This window comes from Zingiber officinale, chromosome 7B, assembly GCF_018446385.1.
Source record: "Zingiber officinale cultivar Zhangliang chromosome 7B, Zo_v1.1, whole genome shotgun sequence".
Lineage (NCBI taxonomy): Eukaryota > Viridiplantae > Streptophyta > Magnoliopsida > Zingiberales > Zingiberaceae > Zingiber > Zingiber officinale.
In genome coordinates this window covers 112,935,705-112,956,978 of record NC_055999.1, presented here as the reverse complement: position 1 = coordinate 112,956,978, position 21,274 = coordinate 112,935,705, and the positions used below count along the sequence as shown (strand labels likewise).

The 21,274-nt window shown below is 35.1% G+C and overlaps 2 protein-coding genes across 3 annotated transcripts in view; both read left to right on the top strand.

Annotated features, from left to right (window-relative positions):
• LOC122006965 (N-terminal acetyltransferase B complex auxiliary subunit NAA25-like) overlaps window positions 1–1,617 on the top strand; it is a 58,883-nt gene extending 57,266 nt beyond the window's left edge. For both annotated transcript variants that reach the window (XM_042562672.1, XM_042562673.1), the window contains 2 exons: window positions 58–324; window positions 602–1,617. In XM_042562672.1, the coding sequence (XP_042418606.1) occupies window positions 58–324; window positions 602–1,291 (957 nt within the window). In that variant the 3' untranslated portion in view covers window positions 1,292–1,617. The remainder of the gene's footprint in view (window positions 1–57; window positions 325–601) is intronic.
• A 3,533-nt stretch (window positions 1,618–5,150) lies between these two features.
• On the top strand, window positions 5,151–10,962 carry LOC122006964 (phragmoplastin interacting protein 1-like). The gene is made up of 4 exons (XM_042562671.1): window positions 5,151–5,700; window positions 5,801–5,960; window positions 10,018–10,064; window positions 10,143–10,962. The coding sequence occupies exons 1-4, from the start codon at window positions 5,237–5,239 to the stop codon at window positions 10,630–10,632; spliced, it is 1,161 nt and encodes a 386-aa protein (XP_042418605.1). The 5' UTR covers window positions 5,151–5,236; the 3' UTR covers window positions 10,633–10,962.
• Window positions 10,963–21,274: the final 10,312 nt, after the last annotated feature.

The following is a 21,274-nucleotide window of genomic DNA, read 5'->3' as shown; positions in this document are numbered from 1 at the left end:
TTTTTGTGTTTTCCTTTCTTGCTTCTTCATACTTCAAATTTCTGTGACATTTTTCAGAACAAGAAGAAGAAAGCTGTAGAAGAGGAAGGCATTGTGAAGAAATTAATTGAGAGGAAATCTCTTCTTCCTCGGCTAATCTATCTATCAATTCAGATCAGTCCCATTTCACTTAAAGAAAACGTGGGTAATGGCTCTTTACATGATGCTGATGCCATCGGAGAGATAAAATCGCTTTTGGAGAAATATGCTAGGAACATAGGTCTTTCTTTTGATGATGCAATGAGTCTGCTGCTTGCCATCTTCAAGGGTCAAAAACCTCTAAAGGTATGTGAAATACCTATAATGGGATGTAATTATCTCTGGCATTTTCAGGAATTTCATATTGTTGAAACCTAGCTTCAAAAGCCTACTTGGCTCATGTATACATTTGAGCTTATTTACACCTATGTTTGTTCGGAAATATGACTAATAGGCATTACATTTTCTCCCACCCTTAAACACTGCCTGATTTGGTTTTCACCTATCCTTAAGAATCAGATTATCCAAATTTAAATTATACTTCTTGTAATGCTGTTGAGAAATTTTATTTATTTATTCTCAGGATCTAGGTCCAGATATCATCAGCTGGCTAAACTTTACAGTTTTTGTTAATGCATGGAATTTATGCTGCCATCAGTTGGAGTCACCCAGAAAGGATAGCTCTATGAATTCATGGAGTGTTGTAGATTACATGTTGAGGTCCTGTATTTCTGAGCAATTAACACATCCAGAGACTGTACTTGCAGTTCCAGGAAGCAACCTTCCAGTTTTGGTGCAGCTGGTAGCAGAGCCTTTGGCTTGGCATATTTTGGTAATTCAGTCATGTATCAGATCAATGCTTCCAGCAGGGAAAAAGAAAAAGAAAACTGGTTTGGTGGATTCCCTGAACTCATCCTATGCTCATGCTGTATGTGATTCAGTTCAGTGCTTAATTTCGGTGCTACAAGATATAGGTAAGTGGGTGTCTAATCAAATTAGAAAGTCCGAGGATCAGGATGTGGATAGACTACTGTCTCATTTACAGAGAAGCAGCAGCAAGGAAGAACTAGGCTCTATTCTTTCTATATTAGAAGCGAGTGAATCTATGAGCGTGTCTGAAGTAGGAGAGAGAATATCAGCAGCTTCACAATCGTGGAGTGCTGCAACCGTGTGCAGAAAAATATCTGCAGCACAACATAGCTTGCTATCGCAGTTTCTCAGCATATGTGAATCCAAGTTGAAGCTGCTATATTCCATTAACAAGTCGATATAGACTGGCAGGCAGGAACTGAGGTGAGTTTCTGTATTTGGAGTTCGTGATGGCAATACACAAACAATGGTCATCTGATATTGCCTGTTGACTACGAGCAAAAGCCTCACATTCAAACTCCATCTTTTCTCCTGACAGCATGTGCGGATTGTAAATTTTTGAATATGTTAATTCTTGTAATACCTTTTTATCTTCCTCTTATGATACCAATGAGGTATTTATAGTGAGGTTTTTCTACATCTATTTAAATCAGGATTACAGTTCATCCCTTGAACATATGTAAACACTTCTACTGTTTGAATTTTAAGGAAAATGAAGTTTGCAAACAAGTTGATCTCTTCTGGGAATTACAGAGGTAAGTTGAGTTCTAGGGTTGGTTGCTTTGTCGGGGGCAAGGGTGTAGATGGATAGATTGAGATGTAAAAGGATGTGGATGGGCCTTGTAGATGGAAATAGAGAAGTTGCCATCTACAGAAACCCAAACCTTGCAAGTTACGATGGCAGGAAGTGGATATTCTTGACAAAGTTGTACTAGGCCCTTTTACAGGCATTATAGAGCGATTGCTGGGTCCAGTGCTTCCATTCCTTGAACACATTAATTTGGGTTGTTACGCATGTTTTTTGCCGATCCATCCATGTAGCTGTGGCCAAGACTATTTGTTAGTTCTCTAACTTAGGCAATCTTCCATGCTCTTAGGTGCATTTTTTCCCCCCATCTGTCAGCTCAGTTTTCTCTATTCGTTATTATGGCGGCTACTTCTACCTGGCTTTGTAATTTTTGGTAAATGCAATAGTGTATTCCTTGTCATGTTCTTTCATGAAATGCCTCTCCATAGCCAGTTCTGTAAGTGTACCCTAGACTTTGGTACCACAGTTCAATCATAAAACCTTTAATTTGACCGAGGTATGTTTAAAGTTTTCCTAGGCACTTTGGTCAACCTCCTTCACCTTGACCTACCTATTCTCGCCACTTTGTTCAAAGTGTTTCTAACAAGGTTGAGTTGCTCTTTTAGGCCTTTCAATTTGAAGTGCTGACAGTCAAATGGATACTCAAGCTCGTACACAAACATGCATCCTTTGCCCCCATGGGGTGGCATAGTTAATTCATAAAAAGGTATTACTATCAATAGACTAGGGATAGACTAGGGATGACAATGGATAAGATTTAGGTAGAATTTTATATCTTTCGTATTTATCCCCATTTATTAGGAGTTTATCACATCCGTCTCCATACCCATACCCGAAATATCCATACCCAAATACCCATTTACTATAATCGGGTATAAAAATTTCCTCTATATCTTCCTCCATTTGGGTCGGATGTCGGATTATCCATCGGATTCGGATGAAATTATCATCCCTATAATAGACTTGTGGTCAGTTTTCAATTGGTAAGGAATGCATCGCTGGCTATCTCAACCTTCCTTGCATGGGTTGTTATTGCTAGGCGAAATTCTATGATTTGTCTCGCTTCTAGACAATACCATGACCTCATTCTAGTGAGAGTTTACAAGAAAGTGTTCCTCCTCGACTTTTAGACATTATTAAAACTAGATCATAGTAAAAGGTAATTACGTTTACCCTAAACTAGGTGTGTAAACGATTCAAATTGAGCCGAATATGAAGAAAAATTTAAGGCTCGAATTCTTCTTGAATTAGTTATATTCGAGTTCGAACTTGATTCAAAATTCGAAAAGTTTAAAATTTTTAGCTTGGATTTGACTCGAATTAGGCCTCGGGTTCGAGTTCGGCTTGAAAGATTCGAACATATTCGTGAGTTATTCGAACTATTGTTCAAAAATCTCAAAATTTATTTATTTAATATATAATTATATTATATTAATAAAATATTAAGACTCGTGAGCAGCTCGCGAACTATCGAACTAAATAATTTGGGTTCAAGTCCGGCTAAAAAAAAAGTTCGAACATGTTTGAGTTTGGATCAAATTTGATAAATTTGAATAGGAATTAAATATTTATCGAGCCGGTCTGAAAAGTTCGAGAACCGACTCAATTCATTTACACACCTACCCTAAACGTCTCCTTACAGTTCATCCCTATGTGAAGGGATGTAAATTATCGGTTCAATTTATAGTCGATCAACAAATAACTAGAGGTTGAAAGGATTTTTTTTTTTTTTTTCTGAAGACATGTGTCTATACAAAATTGATTCCTTCTAACTAACTGGGCACTCATGTGGGGACGATATTATTAACGTTAGAGAGGATTAGAAAACGGGATAAGAACTCAAACAATATTACTAATTCAATTTATGTGGTCACTCGTTGATAAGACACCATGAAATTCATCATACTTTCCATTGCAATCATAATCTTCCTCAAGCTCCGGACCTCCTTTTCTACTGCACCATTTAAATCGGGCTCACACTAGTAGAGCTTCTCCTGTTATGATCTCCAACACTAATCCACCGTTTGCCCCAACACCTCCCTGACTAACATAAAGAAAGTAAATCACAAATAATTATTAATCATTAGTATATTGGTCAAGGCATATTCAGACGTATCGAGTTTTGATCCTATAATCAAATATGATAATACCTTATATTTTAACCATCGTACCATTTCGAGAAGACAACCTCCAATGGACTACAATTGATAATCTCAGTTAACCTCATTAACTGTGGCTAGGGTGATCAGTCCGGTCCCACGAAAATTTTTCATCGACCACCAGGATAAATCGGAAAGTGCACGTGACGGATAGCCCAATAATTCAACATCCTTTAATTACAACTTCTAAATGGACTACAAGGTGATAAAAGACGAATACGCTTGCCCCCAGTGCTCCCGCCAACTCTTCTCAGGGTCAACACAGAGGAAGTAAATCACGGACGGCTACTAGCCTTTGGAATAGTGACTAGCACATAAGGGAGGTATTTATCTCGGCTTTACTAAGATTCGAACCCCAGACCTCATGATGACAATACCTCATACGCTAACCACTAGACTCATTTGAGAGGACCCCTAAATGGACTACAAGAACTATGGTGAAATGGAAAACCCTAACAATTAATCAATAAGGTACAGAACTAGATTTTTCAAATATATTATTGAACTTAGTATCCTTACCAACTATTTTTATGGTTAAATATACACAAGTAAATATACTTATGGTCTTTATTTTTTATTTAAACTAGTGTGATCGTGCACACGCGTTGCGTGTGTAATATAATAATATATAAATTATTTGGGTCTTTGAAAATTTGAATTGTTTGGATTTTCTAGTATCACCATTATAAACCAAGAAGCTAGAGAATCCCAGCAACAAACTACTATAACGGACTTCCCTATGGAAAAAATTATTTTAATTTAATATTATACTTGTTTTAGTAAAAAAAAACTAAGAAAAGTATATTTTTTAACATCGTCGACCTAAAATATTTATAGAATCTTTTTTGATCATAGTGTTGTCAATTCTAAGATATGGAACTAAAGAAAACTATATTTTTTTTAATATAAAACAACCCGAGAAAATTAATGATGAGAAAAATTCATAATAATACGCTGTAGCTGAGTCTCGAACTCTAGATCACTGATTGTTTCGCTTGTGGAATTACTAATAAACTTTGAAATTATTTTTAATGTAAATAGAAAAAAAGATATTAACGTAAATACATTTTAGGTTTCATCAAAGTTAGTTAGTAAAGAGGAAAGATTTTTAATAAAATAGTAAGATACAAAGAATGAAATTGATATTAATTATTTTAGAAGATGTAGGTAGGAGCATTATTTTTTTCTTGTAAATTAAAATAGGAATTAACTCACTGTTTGTTAGAATTATTTTCTAATATCGATTTGCATTTTAATTATTTTAATATGGAAGATAAAACCTTTGTTCCGTATCTTTACTCGACGTACAAGACTTTAGGGTTTTTGGGGTCTGATAAAGACTTTGCCGCGACTGCTGCTACGCAATCGTGCTCTCTCCTCGATGGTCCTCTCGAAGAAGAAGCTCAAGAAGAAGCTCCGGCACCTCGTCGCGGAGTCCCAATCCCAGGTGGAATCCGAAGGTGCTGGCAAGGGCGTCAACGAGGAGCTTCAGACAATCAAGGAGATCTTGAAATCCAATTTCAAGAAGCGACCGAAGCGGAAAAGACCGTCCAACGACCAGGAAAAAGTCCCCTTTACGGAAGAAGAAGAGAAAGATGCCACCTCCCAGTCGGGTGATGTGAAGGAGCAGAATAAGAGTAAGAAACGGAAAAGAGATGGCGGTGCTGCGGCGGTGCCTGTAGATGGTGAAGACAAAAAGAGTGAAGGCAAGAAGAGAAAAGAGAGGAAGAAACCGAGATGGAAAAAGGGAGAGGAAAGTGTCAAGAGCGGCGGGGAAGAACAGGGAAGTTCAATTGCTCCTGACAACGAGAAAGGAACAGCGGAACCAAACAATGTCGAACAGAGGTACGATTCTCCTACTGGTTGGAAGAAAAATTGGGTTATTGTAATGGATTGATTTCAGAGCTGTAAGTTCGGGGCAATTTAAGTTTCGTTCTGGTTACAGTGAAGAAAACACAAAGGTTTATGTTGGTGGGATTCCGTATTACTGGAGTGAGGATGACATCAGGACCTACTTCGATGGTTGTGGAATTGTGACTGACATGGATTGTATGACTTTCCCAGAGAGTGGAAAGTTCAGAGGGATCACCATTCTTACTTTCAAGGTTAGCTTTTAGATTTATTTTTTCAATTGGTTTTGTTGAAAAGAGTGACATAATTGTAGTACTTGAATCGTTTTTTTCCCATTTCTTAGAAATAGAGATAAATTGCTTAATAATGATATAGCTTTTTTTTTCTCCTTACATGTCTGAATGATCCCCTGTTGGCATTAGATTCATAACATATAGGTGTCACTATTAATTTGTCATTAGATTCATAGCATATAGGCATCACTATTAATTTGTCATTAGATTCATTAATTATCTTGTTATGTATGATCTACTTTGAGATGAAATTACTGGAGTTTGTTTTTCTTTTTTCTCATTGTACTTCTCTCCTATTCTAGTTTTCTAGCATATATTATTGGTCTATGATAAGAGATTATCTGGTAGACTCAAGTTAAACTTGCATTCTCACTAAAAATATCCTTTCATGACCTTCATGAAGTGCAAAAGTATTGCTTGAGAGAAAAAGCTTGAAGGGACTGGGGCATCATGGAAACTTGTTAGCACATTTTTCTATCACAGTTAATCTCTTACTGAAATCCAACATGTGCTTTGCGGGATAGAGATTTGTACTTGGTTGTAAAGGTAGGAGTAGAGAGAGTGGAAGGACCGTGACCTCCCTTGGAAAGAAAGAATGAGAAGGATTCCATACAAAAGGTAGACCCCATCTATTTCACACAAAGATGATAGTGAAGACGGGGGAGACTAAACTTGCCGAGAAGTCGTGTAGTTTTGTTTCACTCTGTCTCCTTTCCATTTCTACCCCTTTTCTATCCTTCATTGATACCTACTTCTCTCCTTCCAATCCAAAAAAAAAAGTGTTACTCATTGCATTAATTAGTGACATAACTACAACTATGCAAGAAGTTTTTTTGTTGTTATTCAATTTGAACAAAAGTACCACTGCCAGTCCCAAGCCTGGATGGAAAAGGATGAGGGTCCAACCAACATCAACATTTGTCTAAACCTATGAACTTGAATCTTAATTTATTTTTCATGAGGCTAGGTTGTAACCAATAAGTGATGTACCATCTAAGTACCTTAATATACAAAGGGTGAGCTAGTAGGTTGACCATAAGCAACTCCCATCACAGCAATGCCTGGATGCTATGCAAAATAACCATAGTTTCTGACCTTATTATGGGTTAATGCAGATAAAGAAGCTAGTCCATGGTTATAAAATTTGGTCAGCAGCATTGAATATGAGAATATATTTAGGAAAAGGAATAAAACATATAGATATCATGATGTAGAGAAAAATTAACATAATTTTCTTATAAGAAAAAAATGGATGGAGAAAAATCTAGAGAAAGAGGAAATATATATTAATTTGCCACCTGGAAAGTTAGAAATAAAGTTAGAATGGATGAGGATTATAACTATAAGGTTGTCTAATTTGAGATTTAGAGATAAAATTATTGTGCTAAAATTGATTTAGAAAATAAGATAATACTATAAGTGTTGTTCCCTTCAAGTAGGATTGAATGATCAAATCAAAAGAGATTTCTGGCAGAAAAAGATGAACGTATTCATAGTTAAACTTATGACTATAAGAATGGGTGATGTGTGGGAGAAATGGCTATAGAAATAGAAAATAAATGTTTTAAAATTTGTTATTCTGGAAGAGTTAAAAAAATAGAAAAGGAGTAGAAATTATTTTAGGTGTGGATTGTAAAAATAACGTTGTCAAAGTTGGGATCTAGAGATACACTTAGTGTGCTTAAATTGATTTTAACAGATGAGACGATGTTGCAAGCGCTTATGCCCTGCAGAAGGAAATTTTAGCTGAACCAAGATGAATCTATTCACCATATATCTATGGCGGAGGAGATTTAAATTGACGCATTTGGAGTCTCTGGAGAATACAAGGTGTATATGTAAATTTTGTATTTGTTGAAAGAATGAAGAGAGTATTATAATTTTAGAGTTTGCCATATCTTATGATCCTATGATTATAGATACTTTAAAGAAAAAGACAAGCATTTAATTACTTTAAGAGTGATAATTATAGTCAAATTTTATTTTCTTAATAGGAATGGAGATAGAATCATGTATAAAATTGTAAAGTAATATTTAAAGAGTGCTTAACTATCCATCCTTGACTAATGGTGGAGGGCAAACATAATAAAAAAAACAGTTTTAAGTTTAAAAGAACTAGAAATATAAGATTTTTTCAAAGATAATATCTGATAATATTGATGTTATGTGGACTATGATCAAATAAGATAAACATGTAGTGAGATTCATTGGTCGAATCTAAAAGATAAAAGTAAAGTTAAGTCCAATCGGAAAAAATGGACCCAGGTGCCACTCTGGTCCAATTCTATGCTAAAAATTGGCTGGTTTGACAAAATTGATTTTGTGAAAGCCAATTTTTTTCAAAAATATCCCTCATCTTCATTTCAAAAACCCTAATAGATCATTTTCTTTGCTGAACAAAAACACCCAAGTTCTTAGCCACTCTTCATCTCTTCATATTTATTCGCTCGCCAATTGCCGCAATACCCACACCCTAGCTGCATTGCTGTGATATGTATTATTGTGATGATATTTTATAAACTTTTCATATCAAATATGGTTTAATGGCTTTATAACTTGTCTTGTAATGTGAATTTGTGATGATTATGTATTTAGTAAAAGTTGTAAAAGATTGTGCTTGAAATGTTTAATTTACAAGTTATAATTTTGATCAGGTATTAAAACTAATATTTAATAAATTAGATATGATTTGAAAATTCCACATTCTTAGATTTTAATAATATCCATTTTCTTTTTAGGTTCTATCTTATATTAGTTATTTTTTTAGATACCTGATTTCCACTTTGTAGTTAGCTTGACCAAGTTAATTTCTGGTTCAGCATGCAATTCGATCAATTGGCCGTTTCCTTTGAGCAGTTTACCATTGATTTGGAGCGAACTACTGACTTACAGTTTTTTCAGTTTGATTTCTTGTTCAGTTTTGATAATTGTATAGAAGATGAAAATGATAGTGTTACTAGAAAGGATGAAATAAGAAATATCGAGCAATTAAGTATAATTCCAATAAATGATAAAATTTGCAAATAAGTTGAAATGATTTGGACATCTTCAGAGACAATTTAGAGATTCTATGACGGTTGGAATAAATCTATTATAGTGGAAGCTGTGAGAAGTAAAATGAGACTAAAGAAAACATTGATCAATATAAAAAATATTTTATTTAATTTGAATATAAATAATGTGGCAAAAGGCGATTCGCTCGCCCCCAATGCCCCCACCAATCCGTCCCTAGGCCAATACGGACGAGGTAAATCACGAGTGGCTACTAGCCATTAGTGCAAGGCATGGGGGAAGACATGCTCGGACGCACCGAGTTTCAACTCCGAGATCTCATGTGGCAACATCCCATGTCTTAACCACCACACCGTCCCGAGAGCTCAATTTGAATATAAATAATGATATTGCCTTTCATTGCTTAATGGAGGGATGAGGCTTACGTAACTATATAACTGCCCCAAATAATTGAGACAATCATGAATTGATGATGATGATGATGATAATGATGATTTAAGTTGAGCTGGTAGAAGCTGCCTCTCCAATCAATTGATTTAATTGTTAGAGAGAAAAAAAAAACTTCTTGGACAGGGACAGTAAGTATCCATGGGATCAATTGATTATACACTAACATTCATAGTTTTAAGTGTGTGAAAAGACTACTTCTGGAACTTACGTGCACATTTTGATCAATTATCTAAAAGGCCATGCTTTTCATTAGAAGGTAGATTAATTTCTTGAGACATGCACTTTACAGCTCAAACTTGGCCGAATATATACACAAAAAGTAAGTGCATGTGGGCCATGTTTATTTGCCTTTCAATCAGTAGGATACTTTCATCTTACATAATTTTAAATGGTGCAATGCCTGGGATTTCCTCTAATTTTGTTATAGGTTGTTTTAGCTTAAAAGCCTATTTTAATAGTTTAATACTCCAGTCTTTATTACTGCATAGCTGTTTGGACTATGGTGAGGTTGTCGTGATTTCCTCCATAAGCATTAATTCATGTCACTGTCTTTCAGACAGAAGATGCTGCAAAGAAGGCTCTAGCTCTTGATGGTGCTGATATGTAAGATATTTCTATACATCATCTTTGTTCCTTTTGTCTTTGCAAGGATATTACTAACCTACCCTCAATAATTTTCAGGGATGGGTTCTATCTCAAGATACAACCTTATAAATCCAATCGCCACCATAAAACTGATTTTGCACCTGAAATTATTGAAGGCTATAATAGAATCTATATCGGGAATCTTTCATGGGATATAACAGAAGATGACTTGAGAAACCTCTTCTCTGATTGCAAAATCTCTTCCATCCGGTTTGGTACAGATAAGGTCACAGGTGATTTTAAAGGTTATGCACATGCTGACTTTGATAATGGCGCCTCCGTAAACATTGCCTTGAAGCTTGATCAGACAGTGGTTTGTGGGAGGCCAGTTAGGATCAGGTGTGCAGTTCCTGCAAAGGAAGTTGAAAAGAAGACGAGTCTGAAGCCTGTTATGAAGAAAGATGAGAGTAAACAAATTGGAGAAAGCGCAAAAAAGAAAAGACGGACATGCTACGTATGTGGTGTACCAGGCCATCTATCTTCATCTTGCCCGAAAAATGTTGCATCTCCTGGCATTGAGAAGTAGAGTCGGATTCTTGAATCCGTTTCCCATCATTCGATGGATGTTGCCTTCCATTTGCTATTTTGTTTGCCTGTTGAGGTTTTGCCAGTCCTCCAAGATGCTGGACTGATAATTATTTTTTCTTCTGAAATGCTAATCAGATGTTTGATAATTCTAGCCAATATTCCTTAATTCTGTCTTGTAGAAAACTATACTTGGCATGTACTTACAGAGTTGTGATGATTAAAACAGGAATTTTGTTGTCTTATTTTCATCCATGAACCTTTTGTATAAGATTGGATCAGGTTATTTTCATCCTTAATTCAATGAAGTCGAATTGCTTTCCACAAACAATTTCTATTTGAGGATTATTGTATTCTCAGGTCGGATCTGGGACTCCAAAAACTTGTTGACTAACAATAAAGGTTTCCTGCATTATGTGTATCTTTTAATTAATCTAGTATATTTTTAAAAAAAAACAAATAATGTAAAATCCACCACTGATTATTCTTCCTTCCTAAATTTCAACCACCAACGTGGATCTGGTGTTGGTACGTGGTGCTTTACCATCTTCCAACTAGAATAGTGCCTACTTTTTTTAATTAATTAATCAATTTAATTTAACTCAGGGTAACTTTCTCAATTCTAGTGCAACATCAATAGGTATTATTTTATTTATCTTAATAGTTGGTGAGAAAAATCTATAGGATCAAATTGATCATCTCCAAGATTATTCAGATTGTGAGAATGTGATATTGAATTAAAAAAAAAAAACATCTCACTAATGCATCATATTGACATCCATGTTAACAATCTACTTACTTGACTTAGTAAAATGCTAGGCGAAGACTAATTAATGCCAGAGTGATTTAACACTGGGAAGTCAAATTTTAACAATTGCTAAATTAAAAAATAAGCAATTTGAAAAAAATAATATATCATAAATATGATTGAAATTCAAGCTACAATCTACAAAGTCATAATTTTTGTAGATGCAATTCATCGTATCGACAAGACGTTGGTTGTGCAGCAAGAAACATAAATCGTGGACTAGGAGCCTTAGGAGTGCTGAGCTACGTAAATTGCTTGTGTCATTGTGGTGTGGTATGGGCTTGTTTCTATTAATATTTTCCGTTGCTAATTGCATTTTCTCATCTTGCTGGGATCGTAGCAAGATAAAAGGAATTTTCATTTGCAAGCATTGCAGTAGAAAAATGATTATACTCATCTTAGACATTATTCATAATTTATTCCCAGATTATGTGAAGGAAGTAAATCATGGAATTAGCTTGTAATCGACCGCTAAATGATTAGGGAGTGGAAGAAGTTTTTTCCTAAGAATATACGTCTATTCGGAATTAATCTCTATCCCATTGTAACAAATCTATCATCTTTTAGTCAATTAGATACCGACTTCATTTGCAAGCATGAGCGCTCAATTTATCTCATCACCATGACCAATAGGAACATGTTTTCTTTCTCAAATTTGCTTGAAGTTGAGAAAATCAGTTGGTTGATGTGTATATTTAGTCAAATGGTCAGTCGTGTTGATGGTGAAGGGTGGCACTACCATCAATGAGGAGCTAGAAGATCTAGAGATGATGAGATCAACATTGGCAATGAGATTGAATAGTCATTCTAGATGTGGATCCAAGGCTAAGAAGGTTAGGGATTATAGGGAGACGAGGTGATCAATTGTTGCATTATAGTAGAAAGATAATTATATTCATCTCATATGCTCCTCACAACCTGTCCCTAAACTTCATTTGCAAGCATGAGCTAGCGCTCAATTTATTTCATCACTATGATCAATAGGAACATGTTTCTTTCTCGAATTTGCTGGAAGTTGAGAAAATTAGTTGGTTGATGTGTTATTTACTCAAATGGTCAATCGTGTTGATGATGCAGGGGGTACCATTAGTGAGGAACTAGAGGATATAGGGATGATGAGGCAACATTGATAACGAGACTATGTCGTCAACCTAGATGTGGATCCAAGGCTAAGGAGGTTAGGGATTAGAGGGAGATGAGGTGATCAATTATGATATCGTAGAAAAAAGGTGATTACACTCACCTTAAGCGTCTTTCAGAGTCTATTTCTAGGTTATATAAAGAAAGATAAATCATAAGACCAACTTATAATCGACTATCAAATGATAAAAGGACGAAAGAAATTTTTTTTCTCTAACTATCACGCTCACTGAGATAAGATGATCAATTCAGGGTAGAGGAGGAGGTTGATAAATTGCATGTTGAGCGGAGTAGAGATTGGTTGGAGAGGTGGTGAGGAAGTATTGATGGATAGTCATATACTTGCAATTCTATCGATGCTTTATCAGTACCATGATAATTTTTAGAAAAATACGTATTTTATACTTTGGACAATGTTTACACACTAATGTCATTGACAAAAAGGATGTGCACACCAAATACGTAGTAATCAATCAACAAATAGGAAAAAATAATAAATAATAATAGAGAGGATTTTGCAGGACGATAGAATTTACTATCAATAATTTATGATTTTAAATTATTATTGTCCTGAGTTATTGCATTACCATGGATCGTGTAGTGTTTTCTAAAGGTAGATTCGCTACCTTAGCGGTCCCTTTAGTGTCGGCCCCATGGATATGGAGGGAGGTTCATACAGGTACACAGGTCATAGGCGCATGACGGGATAAACCCCAGGTCGTCAGTTCTTGAGAATCGACCCCTGACCATTACGCCAGAGATACCATGCGCCCACCATCTGCGCTACACCCTGGGGACTCATGTAGTGTTTTCTAAGTGTCAGATGAGATTGCCCATGCTACTATCCATGTAGATCGAAGGGTGTCAATTCGAGTAGGTTGGATCGAATTAGGTCAGGTTGAATTTTTTTTAAACCCAACTCGAATCCGATCCGAACTTGAATTCAACCCAAAACACCTAAACCCGAACCCGAACCCGACCAACCTGATCAACCCGAACTCAACTCAGATAATCCGAAAATCCAATTCAAAATAATTTTTTTAGACTATTTTTCCTATAATTCCACTTGTATCTCAATACTTTATTATTATCATATAAACATGATATTAATATACATAAAAACATCTTAATTTTCAAAATAAAATTCGATTTAACTCCAAAAAACCCACTAAATCCTATATTTAAATAAACCTGGATCAACCCGAACCTGACCCGACCCAACTCGAAAATTTTTAACTCTCCAACCCGAACCCGATCCAAACCCGATCCAAAACCGAAAATGCCCAACTCGAACCTTATTTTTTTCGGGTCGACTCGGGTTGAGTCGTCGGGTCGGGTTTATTTTTGACACCCCTATACAGACCTAACCTCTTACAAGATCATTGTAAAAAAAAATAATTAATCGGATAACATTAAATTCAAGATGATCGATCTAGTTTTATAAAAAAAAATTATTAGTCATTAGAGTAAATTGGGAAGCACTCATAGTAGATGGTCTAAAAGTCCAATATCCCTTAGTTGCGCATCTCATTTGGAGGAAAAATCTCTACAAATATATTATAATTGAAAATCGAACTGTAAATATCTAGATGACAACTGAACACTCTTCTATTGTAACATAGTCATAGGACTCTTACAAGAGCATTGTAGTAGATACAAGAAGCTAATAACATAGGTAGGGTTTTACAATGAGGCTCAACAATCATATATCAATTAATTAATAACTTAATCAATCTATTGCATAATTGTCCGTGGGAATTCCTTCATTGACCTCATCTTGCTCGCGTGACACCCATAAATTGACTAGTTTGAGACCATCAATATACTACTTCCGACCGAGTCCAACACATGACGAGTGTTTCCTCCATTTAAAATAACAATAACTTTATCTAGGGTTTACCTATCGACTATCAATCACCATTACTTTATTGACCTTGATAGAATCATATGGATCATGATTGTTTCCATCAATTTCTTCACGAGTGATCCCTCCAACTTGCATTGATTGGTTAATCAAAACACAATTCGATAAGTTTTTTGAGTCGGCTACCTAATCGACTAAATATACATATGCAATCAGTCGACTTGGTCATTCATCAATTAGGAAACATATTGTAGGATTAAATTTAGCGATAAAGGGGTGTTCTTTTCTTTTCTTTTCTTTTCTTTTCTTTTACAAAACAAATCTATAAGCAACTTTAAACTAAAAACAAGAACTCGATTGATTATTTGGTTTGTAGTCCAATGACTATCACTCCAAAGCTTACAATCCCTTAGACAATTTTTAAATGGACAATCCACTAATATTGTCCTTTCCGAAAAACTTTATAGAAGGAAAAAAAATCATATAAGGATGAAGAGAATAGTAACAAGCTACTCTCTTTAATTTAAATGCAAAAACTAAATTTGCTGACAACTTAGGATTAGTATGTAGACATAGGTTATCAGATGACATCTCGACATAGTAGCATAAGATCTTGCATGAACTTATCGACAACGAGGAAGGAATTGATGACAGAATTGAATGTATGATGTTGAGCCTCATATCTTGAGGCTTCTTTTAAAGTCTCATTCGGTTGATTGAAAATCGTTCAGTCGACTGAACCTTCTGGTTGACTAAATCATTTATCAAACAACTTGACTTTGATCTTTCCTTGTTTGCTTCGATCTGATCAAATCAATCCCGTAAAATTTGCTTGTCTGGTCGACTGAACACCTATCCAGGTGACTAGACTTAGATTTCCTTTATTATTTTGATCCGATCATATCTGATATGTTCTTTCCATGTGTGTTTGATTGTCTGATCCACCCGATTAGTCAACTGAATACTTATTTCCTTCTTAATTTGCATGGATATGGATCTGGTATGTGATTATCTGCTTGGATTGGTCTACCGAATCACCTTGCTCGGTCGACATAATCCTTTGATCAACCAAAGACTCTTTTTCTATAAAACAAAGTTAGCGCACAATACCAACAATAATAATCTTGCAAAATAGAGTTAGAAATATATAATTATGCATAAGTTAATCTGACAGTTAGGACTATTTGATCTTAACTATGAAACTTCTGTTGGTTTCTTGGGACGGACTAACGCCTAAAGTTATCCCAACTAGGACACGTCCTTTCAAAATGAAAGGTCTCTCTAGAACTTACCTTACTTATCCACCAAATATATGGTCCAGTTGACTTGTTTGGAGTTCTTTTGCTGCTCAATGTCTAATCCCATCAAGACTTTCCTTACTTGATGTCTGTCTAGCTGACCCATCAAGTGCTCTGTCATATTAGCTTATCTATTCTTCTGCTTGGTATCTAGTCCATTTAATCCACTAAGACTCTCTTACATAGTATCCGGTTCTTCTGACCTACTAGGTCTTTTTAATGCCTAATGTTCGATCTTCCGGACCCATTATGACTTTTTATGTTAAGTGACTTGCACACTTAACTCACATATTAAACACATAATGTCTAACTTGAAATCCTTTGCTAGACATTAAAATACAAGTTCTATTGTCGGTGTTGACTGCACCAATAATCTCTTCATTTTTAATATCGACAATACAATTTAGAGTAATAAAGAATATACTCTATTTTTACCAAAGTTTAATGTGCTTTTTAACAAAACTTAACTTTAGCTCAAAGCAGTTAAATTTAAATTAAGATCAGAAATATTTGCTAACTTAAACTTAGAATACAGTGTTAAGTTTAAGTTAAACTAAATTAAGACTTGATAACTTAAACAACTTATCTTTTAGCAAAAATGGTAAGTAATCAGTTCATACTTTTAAGTTAAAAGTTCAACCAAACTTGGGATAATTAACTTAAACTTAACTTTAATCTAAGTCTAAGTTTCAGTTCAAATTTTTTTCTAAGTTTATTTTACTCCCAGCTCAACTTTTAAATCAATCTCCCCTATTTGACATACATATTACACAACTAAAAACCTAAAACATCTTTGTCGAATACATTTGTAAATGAAGTTCAAGAGAATTTTCTAATAAAGTTCCAAAGTGTTTTTTAAAAATATTTTTCAAAAGTATTTGAAAAAAATAATTTTTAATAGAGTTTTCCAATAAAATTCCAAAGTATTTTCAAAAATATTTTTCAAACTTTTTTCTAATGCAAACATGTTAACAATTACTCAAACATAGATCAAGTGCAAAAGGATAATAATAAGTACCATAGCAAGTAGTCAAACATAAAAGACAAAACATAAGTACCATAACCATAGTCAAGTCGATAAATCAGGATCTAGTCAGATGATGGAGGCTGTTGCTGGCTAATATGCCAAGCTCTAAGAAAGTCAAGCATGTCCTACTGCTGTTTTATAGGGGTAAATAGTTAATCCGTCAAATCGATAAATTCGTTTATATCGATCCAAATCGAATTGAAAAAAAAAAATATCCACCGGATATAGGATCGGATGTAGAGTCCTGATATTATATTATCCGATCTAGTAGGGTCGGATAGTTTTTTATCCAAATAATCGAACCAACCCGATCCGCGATCATTCCTACTTATAGTAACTACTGTCGATAAATTGCAACACGTTGTAATAGCTACTGCGGATAAGTTGCTACATGTTATACTAGCTACTGCCGATAAGCTGCTACACGTTGTAACAACTACTGGCGATTAACTACTACAACGTGTAATGAGTAATGTCTATTATTATTTTAAAATATTTTATTTTTTATTGTTTTATATTTATATTTTATATTTCATTGGATATAGGGTCGGATATTCAAATAACTGATAATTTGTCGGATATCTGATACATAATAATCGTCGGATATAAGGCTGAATGTAGGTTCTGATATTGTATTATCTGATTTAGTAGAACCGAATAATTTTTTATCCTAATAACATAATCAATCCGATTCATGATCACTCTTACTACTTTACGAGCGAGTCGAAGCGCTTGTCTGTCTGCTGAAATTCTTTGTGCATCTCTTGCCGAAGACTAGTATATCATCCAACTCTGGAGGGGCTGTGGGAGCTGGAGGTATTTCTAAGAGTGGACTCATGGGAGCACCAGTGGGCTTGGCAATTGACTGAACAACTGACTCCTCATCCTTAGGCTCCTCGACGTGTGGGGCATGTGGATGATGCTCCTTAAAAGCTAAAGTCTGACCAACTACTTTTATCCTAGCTAAGGATAGCTGTCGGATGCCAATTTTGTCAAAATGAGTGGATATGGATTTGATATTGACTACTGTAGTTTTAATGTCAAAGGATTTTAGTAATGAAGTAATGACATGACAGTGTGCCATGTAGACCCTAAATGATAGTTTAAACACCCATAAACCCATGTCAATATTAAGTCGATTTTTAAGAGTATACAAGAGAAGATAGAGTCTGATGGCAGAATGATCTTGAGTGCCTAAGGGTAGAATGCAACCAGCAATTGCTTTATAAAAGGCATTGTCTTGGGCTCTTAGGTCGATTGAGTTCATTACTTTAGGATGTGGATTTTCAAAGAAGTCAATATACATGGAGTCCAATGTAAGATGAGCACAAGGCTCAGGTAATGTCTTGGGAAAATCCAAAAAATAATAAAAGGTGTCATTAGTTACTCCAGTCTGAAGAAAGGATCTAACAGTAAAAGGTGTCAACATAGAACATAAAGTCCTAACATACAATTCTAGTTTTATAATTGTACTCATCAATTTGCTGAAGGTTGTTGTGAAATTCAGCATACAAGTCAAAATTGATGAAATGCATGCAGTTTAGTTGATCATGCATGGTAGGTAAAAATTTCCATCATACTAGCTAGGATAATATGTGGTGAAAATGACATATCTAGATATTGATTTCCTAAATGATGAAATATTTTTGTTTGGAATGAATGCCCAAGTTCTTTCAGTAAGGAACTTAAGGTTTTGTGTAGGATTGGATGGGCCGGCCTGATTAGTAATTTAGTTTCGGAGTTAGAAGATCAGAGGAAGAGAGAAACTTTGACTTCGGTATGAGAGTTTTGTTACATATATCGAGACGCACATGAAGTAGGAGATGAATTAAGTGGTTTTTAAACATTCTTCTTTTTATGTTTTAAAACAAAAGTAGACAGGGAAAAGGAAATAAACAAAAATAGAAAAAGACACGAACTTAAGGATTTATTTGGTTCAGAGTTTTCGACGACTCCTACTCGAAGACTAAGATTTCTCGGACCTATCGATGAATAATTCACTAAATATCTCTTCCGAAACCGTGAGAAAAGGTGATCGAATATAAGAGATAGAGATAATATAACAATCTATACTTCCCCTTTCTAAAATTGTAATAAAAAGTACAACACTTAATAAAATATTATTAATAATTAAGAGTATTGGTGTGTTGTTGTCGATTTGTCGGAGATGATACAACCATTTACAAATTTATAAATCACTGGACATTACTTTATTTTGATAATATTACAAGGAAATTGATTATAATAACAGATTATATAATTTCAATAAAACATCAATTTTGTCATTCAATAAACAAATATATTTTTTTTGGAATTGACAATCAAAATAAAATATCTCAAAATCAAAATATATAAAAGAATAAAGTACATATTTTTTAAAAAAATTCAAATATTCAACTTTTTTTAACCGATTAATCCTGATTAATCTGACCGTACAATTTTTTTTTATCAATTATTAGTGTAAATCAGAAAACACTTGTAAAGTCAAAAAAAGATGATTAATCCAATTTCATAAAATTTTTTATCAGCCACAAATCAAAAAGCGCTCGTGAAAACTCATTTAAACTGTCAGTGTTTTTGGAATTATTATCCCACTAGAGATTTTTTTTTAAAGGCCTAATTAACTGCTGCACCATTGCATCTAAAGAATATATTAATGAAGAAATAGTACTAGATAGGGTTACTAAAGTGTTCCTTATGCTTAGAAATGACAATCCAAAAAGAAAATTTCCGCAATTTTTCAACAGTCAAGTCCTTCTTAATGGAGGAGAATGATGCAAACATGGAAATATATTATCATAAAACAATAATGATGGAAGGAAAAAAAATCCAACAACCGCTCGATTAGGCTAAGAGATGCCTACACTTCATAACGATTTCACCTTTCTACTTGACAAAATAAACAAATACATCAACATCAAACAGACAATATTTGAAAAAAAAACAAATCAGTAATCGTTGTCTGATTTGGCTAAAAAGGTACCTTCACTTCGTAACTGTACCTTTTCACTTGACAAAATCAAGTGCTTTTCAGTTGAAGCGAATAACATAGTGCATAATTTACTTTTATTAAAAGTTATTTAAATTGTTAATTGAAACTTTTTAAAAAGTTCTTTAATTTAGTTTAGAAAAGTCTAATAAGTTATTATTATGATAATTATAATTTTATTTTTAAAAAGTCCGTTTTTTTATAAAGAATAGATTGTATTATTAAATTATAATTAAAACTAAAATCTCATATAATAGATAAGTTTTGGAACTAATATAATTTAAAATTTTCTTTTAGTGAGAATCAATATTTTTTTTTGTGAGTGACGATCATATTATTATCTTTTTGTTGTGCTGTGCCAAAAATTAATATGTATATAGAATTTAAAAATTTAGAAAAATAGCGTGTTGAATAAGTGTGAATGGAAAAGAGGCGGAAGAGAAGACACTCCATTGTAAATGAGATTTTAGTCCCACATTGTAAGTTTCAAAGTAAGTTTGTTAGTTTATATTGATTCACATATATTGAGAATGTGAACAAATGTATGGAGAGAGACTCTCTCTCACGTGTGGGTGCACAGGGAGTGCAAATTTAGGACCCGGATTGCATTGAACCAAGTTGACTTGATGCGACCTGTGCACACGAATGTCGGACCGGTCAGAGCTAAATTTTCTCAAGCGGAACAACCAACATTTTGCCACATAAATCGTTTTGCTGCTTGTGTAACGGATGCATTAAAGAAAGATTATGCAGAATCAACACAGCGGATTCCCACAGGCAAAAGGTTACGCAGATAACACAGCAAAGAAGGCAGAAGCTCTCCTCCACATTCCCTCCTCTGTCGTGCAACTCTTGCTCGGCAGAGTGCCCGTGGTAGCATTCGGGTGCCACTCAGTTCGCCAGTGCTTGGTGGAGTTCACGGTCGATCGTTGTATCCTGGGAAACAAACGACCCGAGTAAACCTCGAAGCATAGCCGGAGGTGGGCGGATCTGTTTCAAGGAAACTGCTACTCGCAGCCTCGGTCAGCTTGCCCGGTCGAAATTTTTGCCCGACCTTACTGTCTGGTCTGTCCCACTGCAAACCTGCTCGAACAGACCTGGTCATTCTGCTCTGCAGACATGATCTTCCTTTCTGCAGACCTGCTCATACAGACCTGGTCATTTTGCTCTGCAGACCTGCCCTGCCGTTCTGGTCTGCTGCTCTGCAGACCTGCCCTGCCGTTCTGGTCTGCTGCTCTGCAGACCTGCCCTGCTCTTCTGCTCTGCAGACTTGGCCTGTCGCTCTGGTCTGCCGCTCTGCAGACCTGCTCTACCGCTCTGCAAACCTGCCCTGTCGCTCAGCTCTGCTGTGTTATGGAAACCAGCCCCTGCTGGCAGCCTGAGATTATCTGCTCAGGCCATTTCGACTGTAAGTTGAATTTAAATTCCGTGTAAGTTTTAAATTCAACTAAGTCCCCTAAAATCTCCGGCAACAGATTGTTTGTATTGTCCAACAATCTTAAAACATATTCGTTTCT

What these genes read in the sequence shown, in the direction of transcription:
- LOC122006964 (XM_042562671.1), top strand. Translation starts at nt 5,237, where the DNA reads ATGGTCCTCTCGAAGAAGAAGCTCAAGAAGAAGCTCCGGCACCTCGTC. An exon ending in CCAAACAATGTCGAACAGAG is followed by an intron (nt 5,701 to 5,800) that starts GTACGATTCTCC and finishes TTCTGGTTACAG; the next exon opens with TGAAGAAAACACAAAGGTTT. An exon ending in TCACCATTCTTACTTTCAAG is followed by an intron (nt 5,961 to 10,017) that starts GTTAGCTTTTAG and finishes ACTGTCTTTCAG; the next exon opens with ACAGAAGATGCTGCAAAGAA.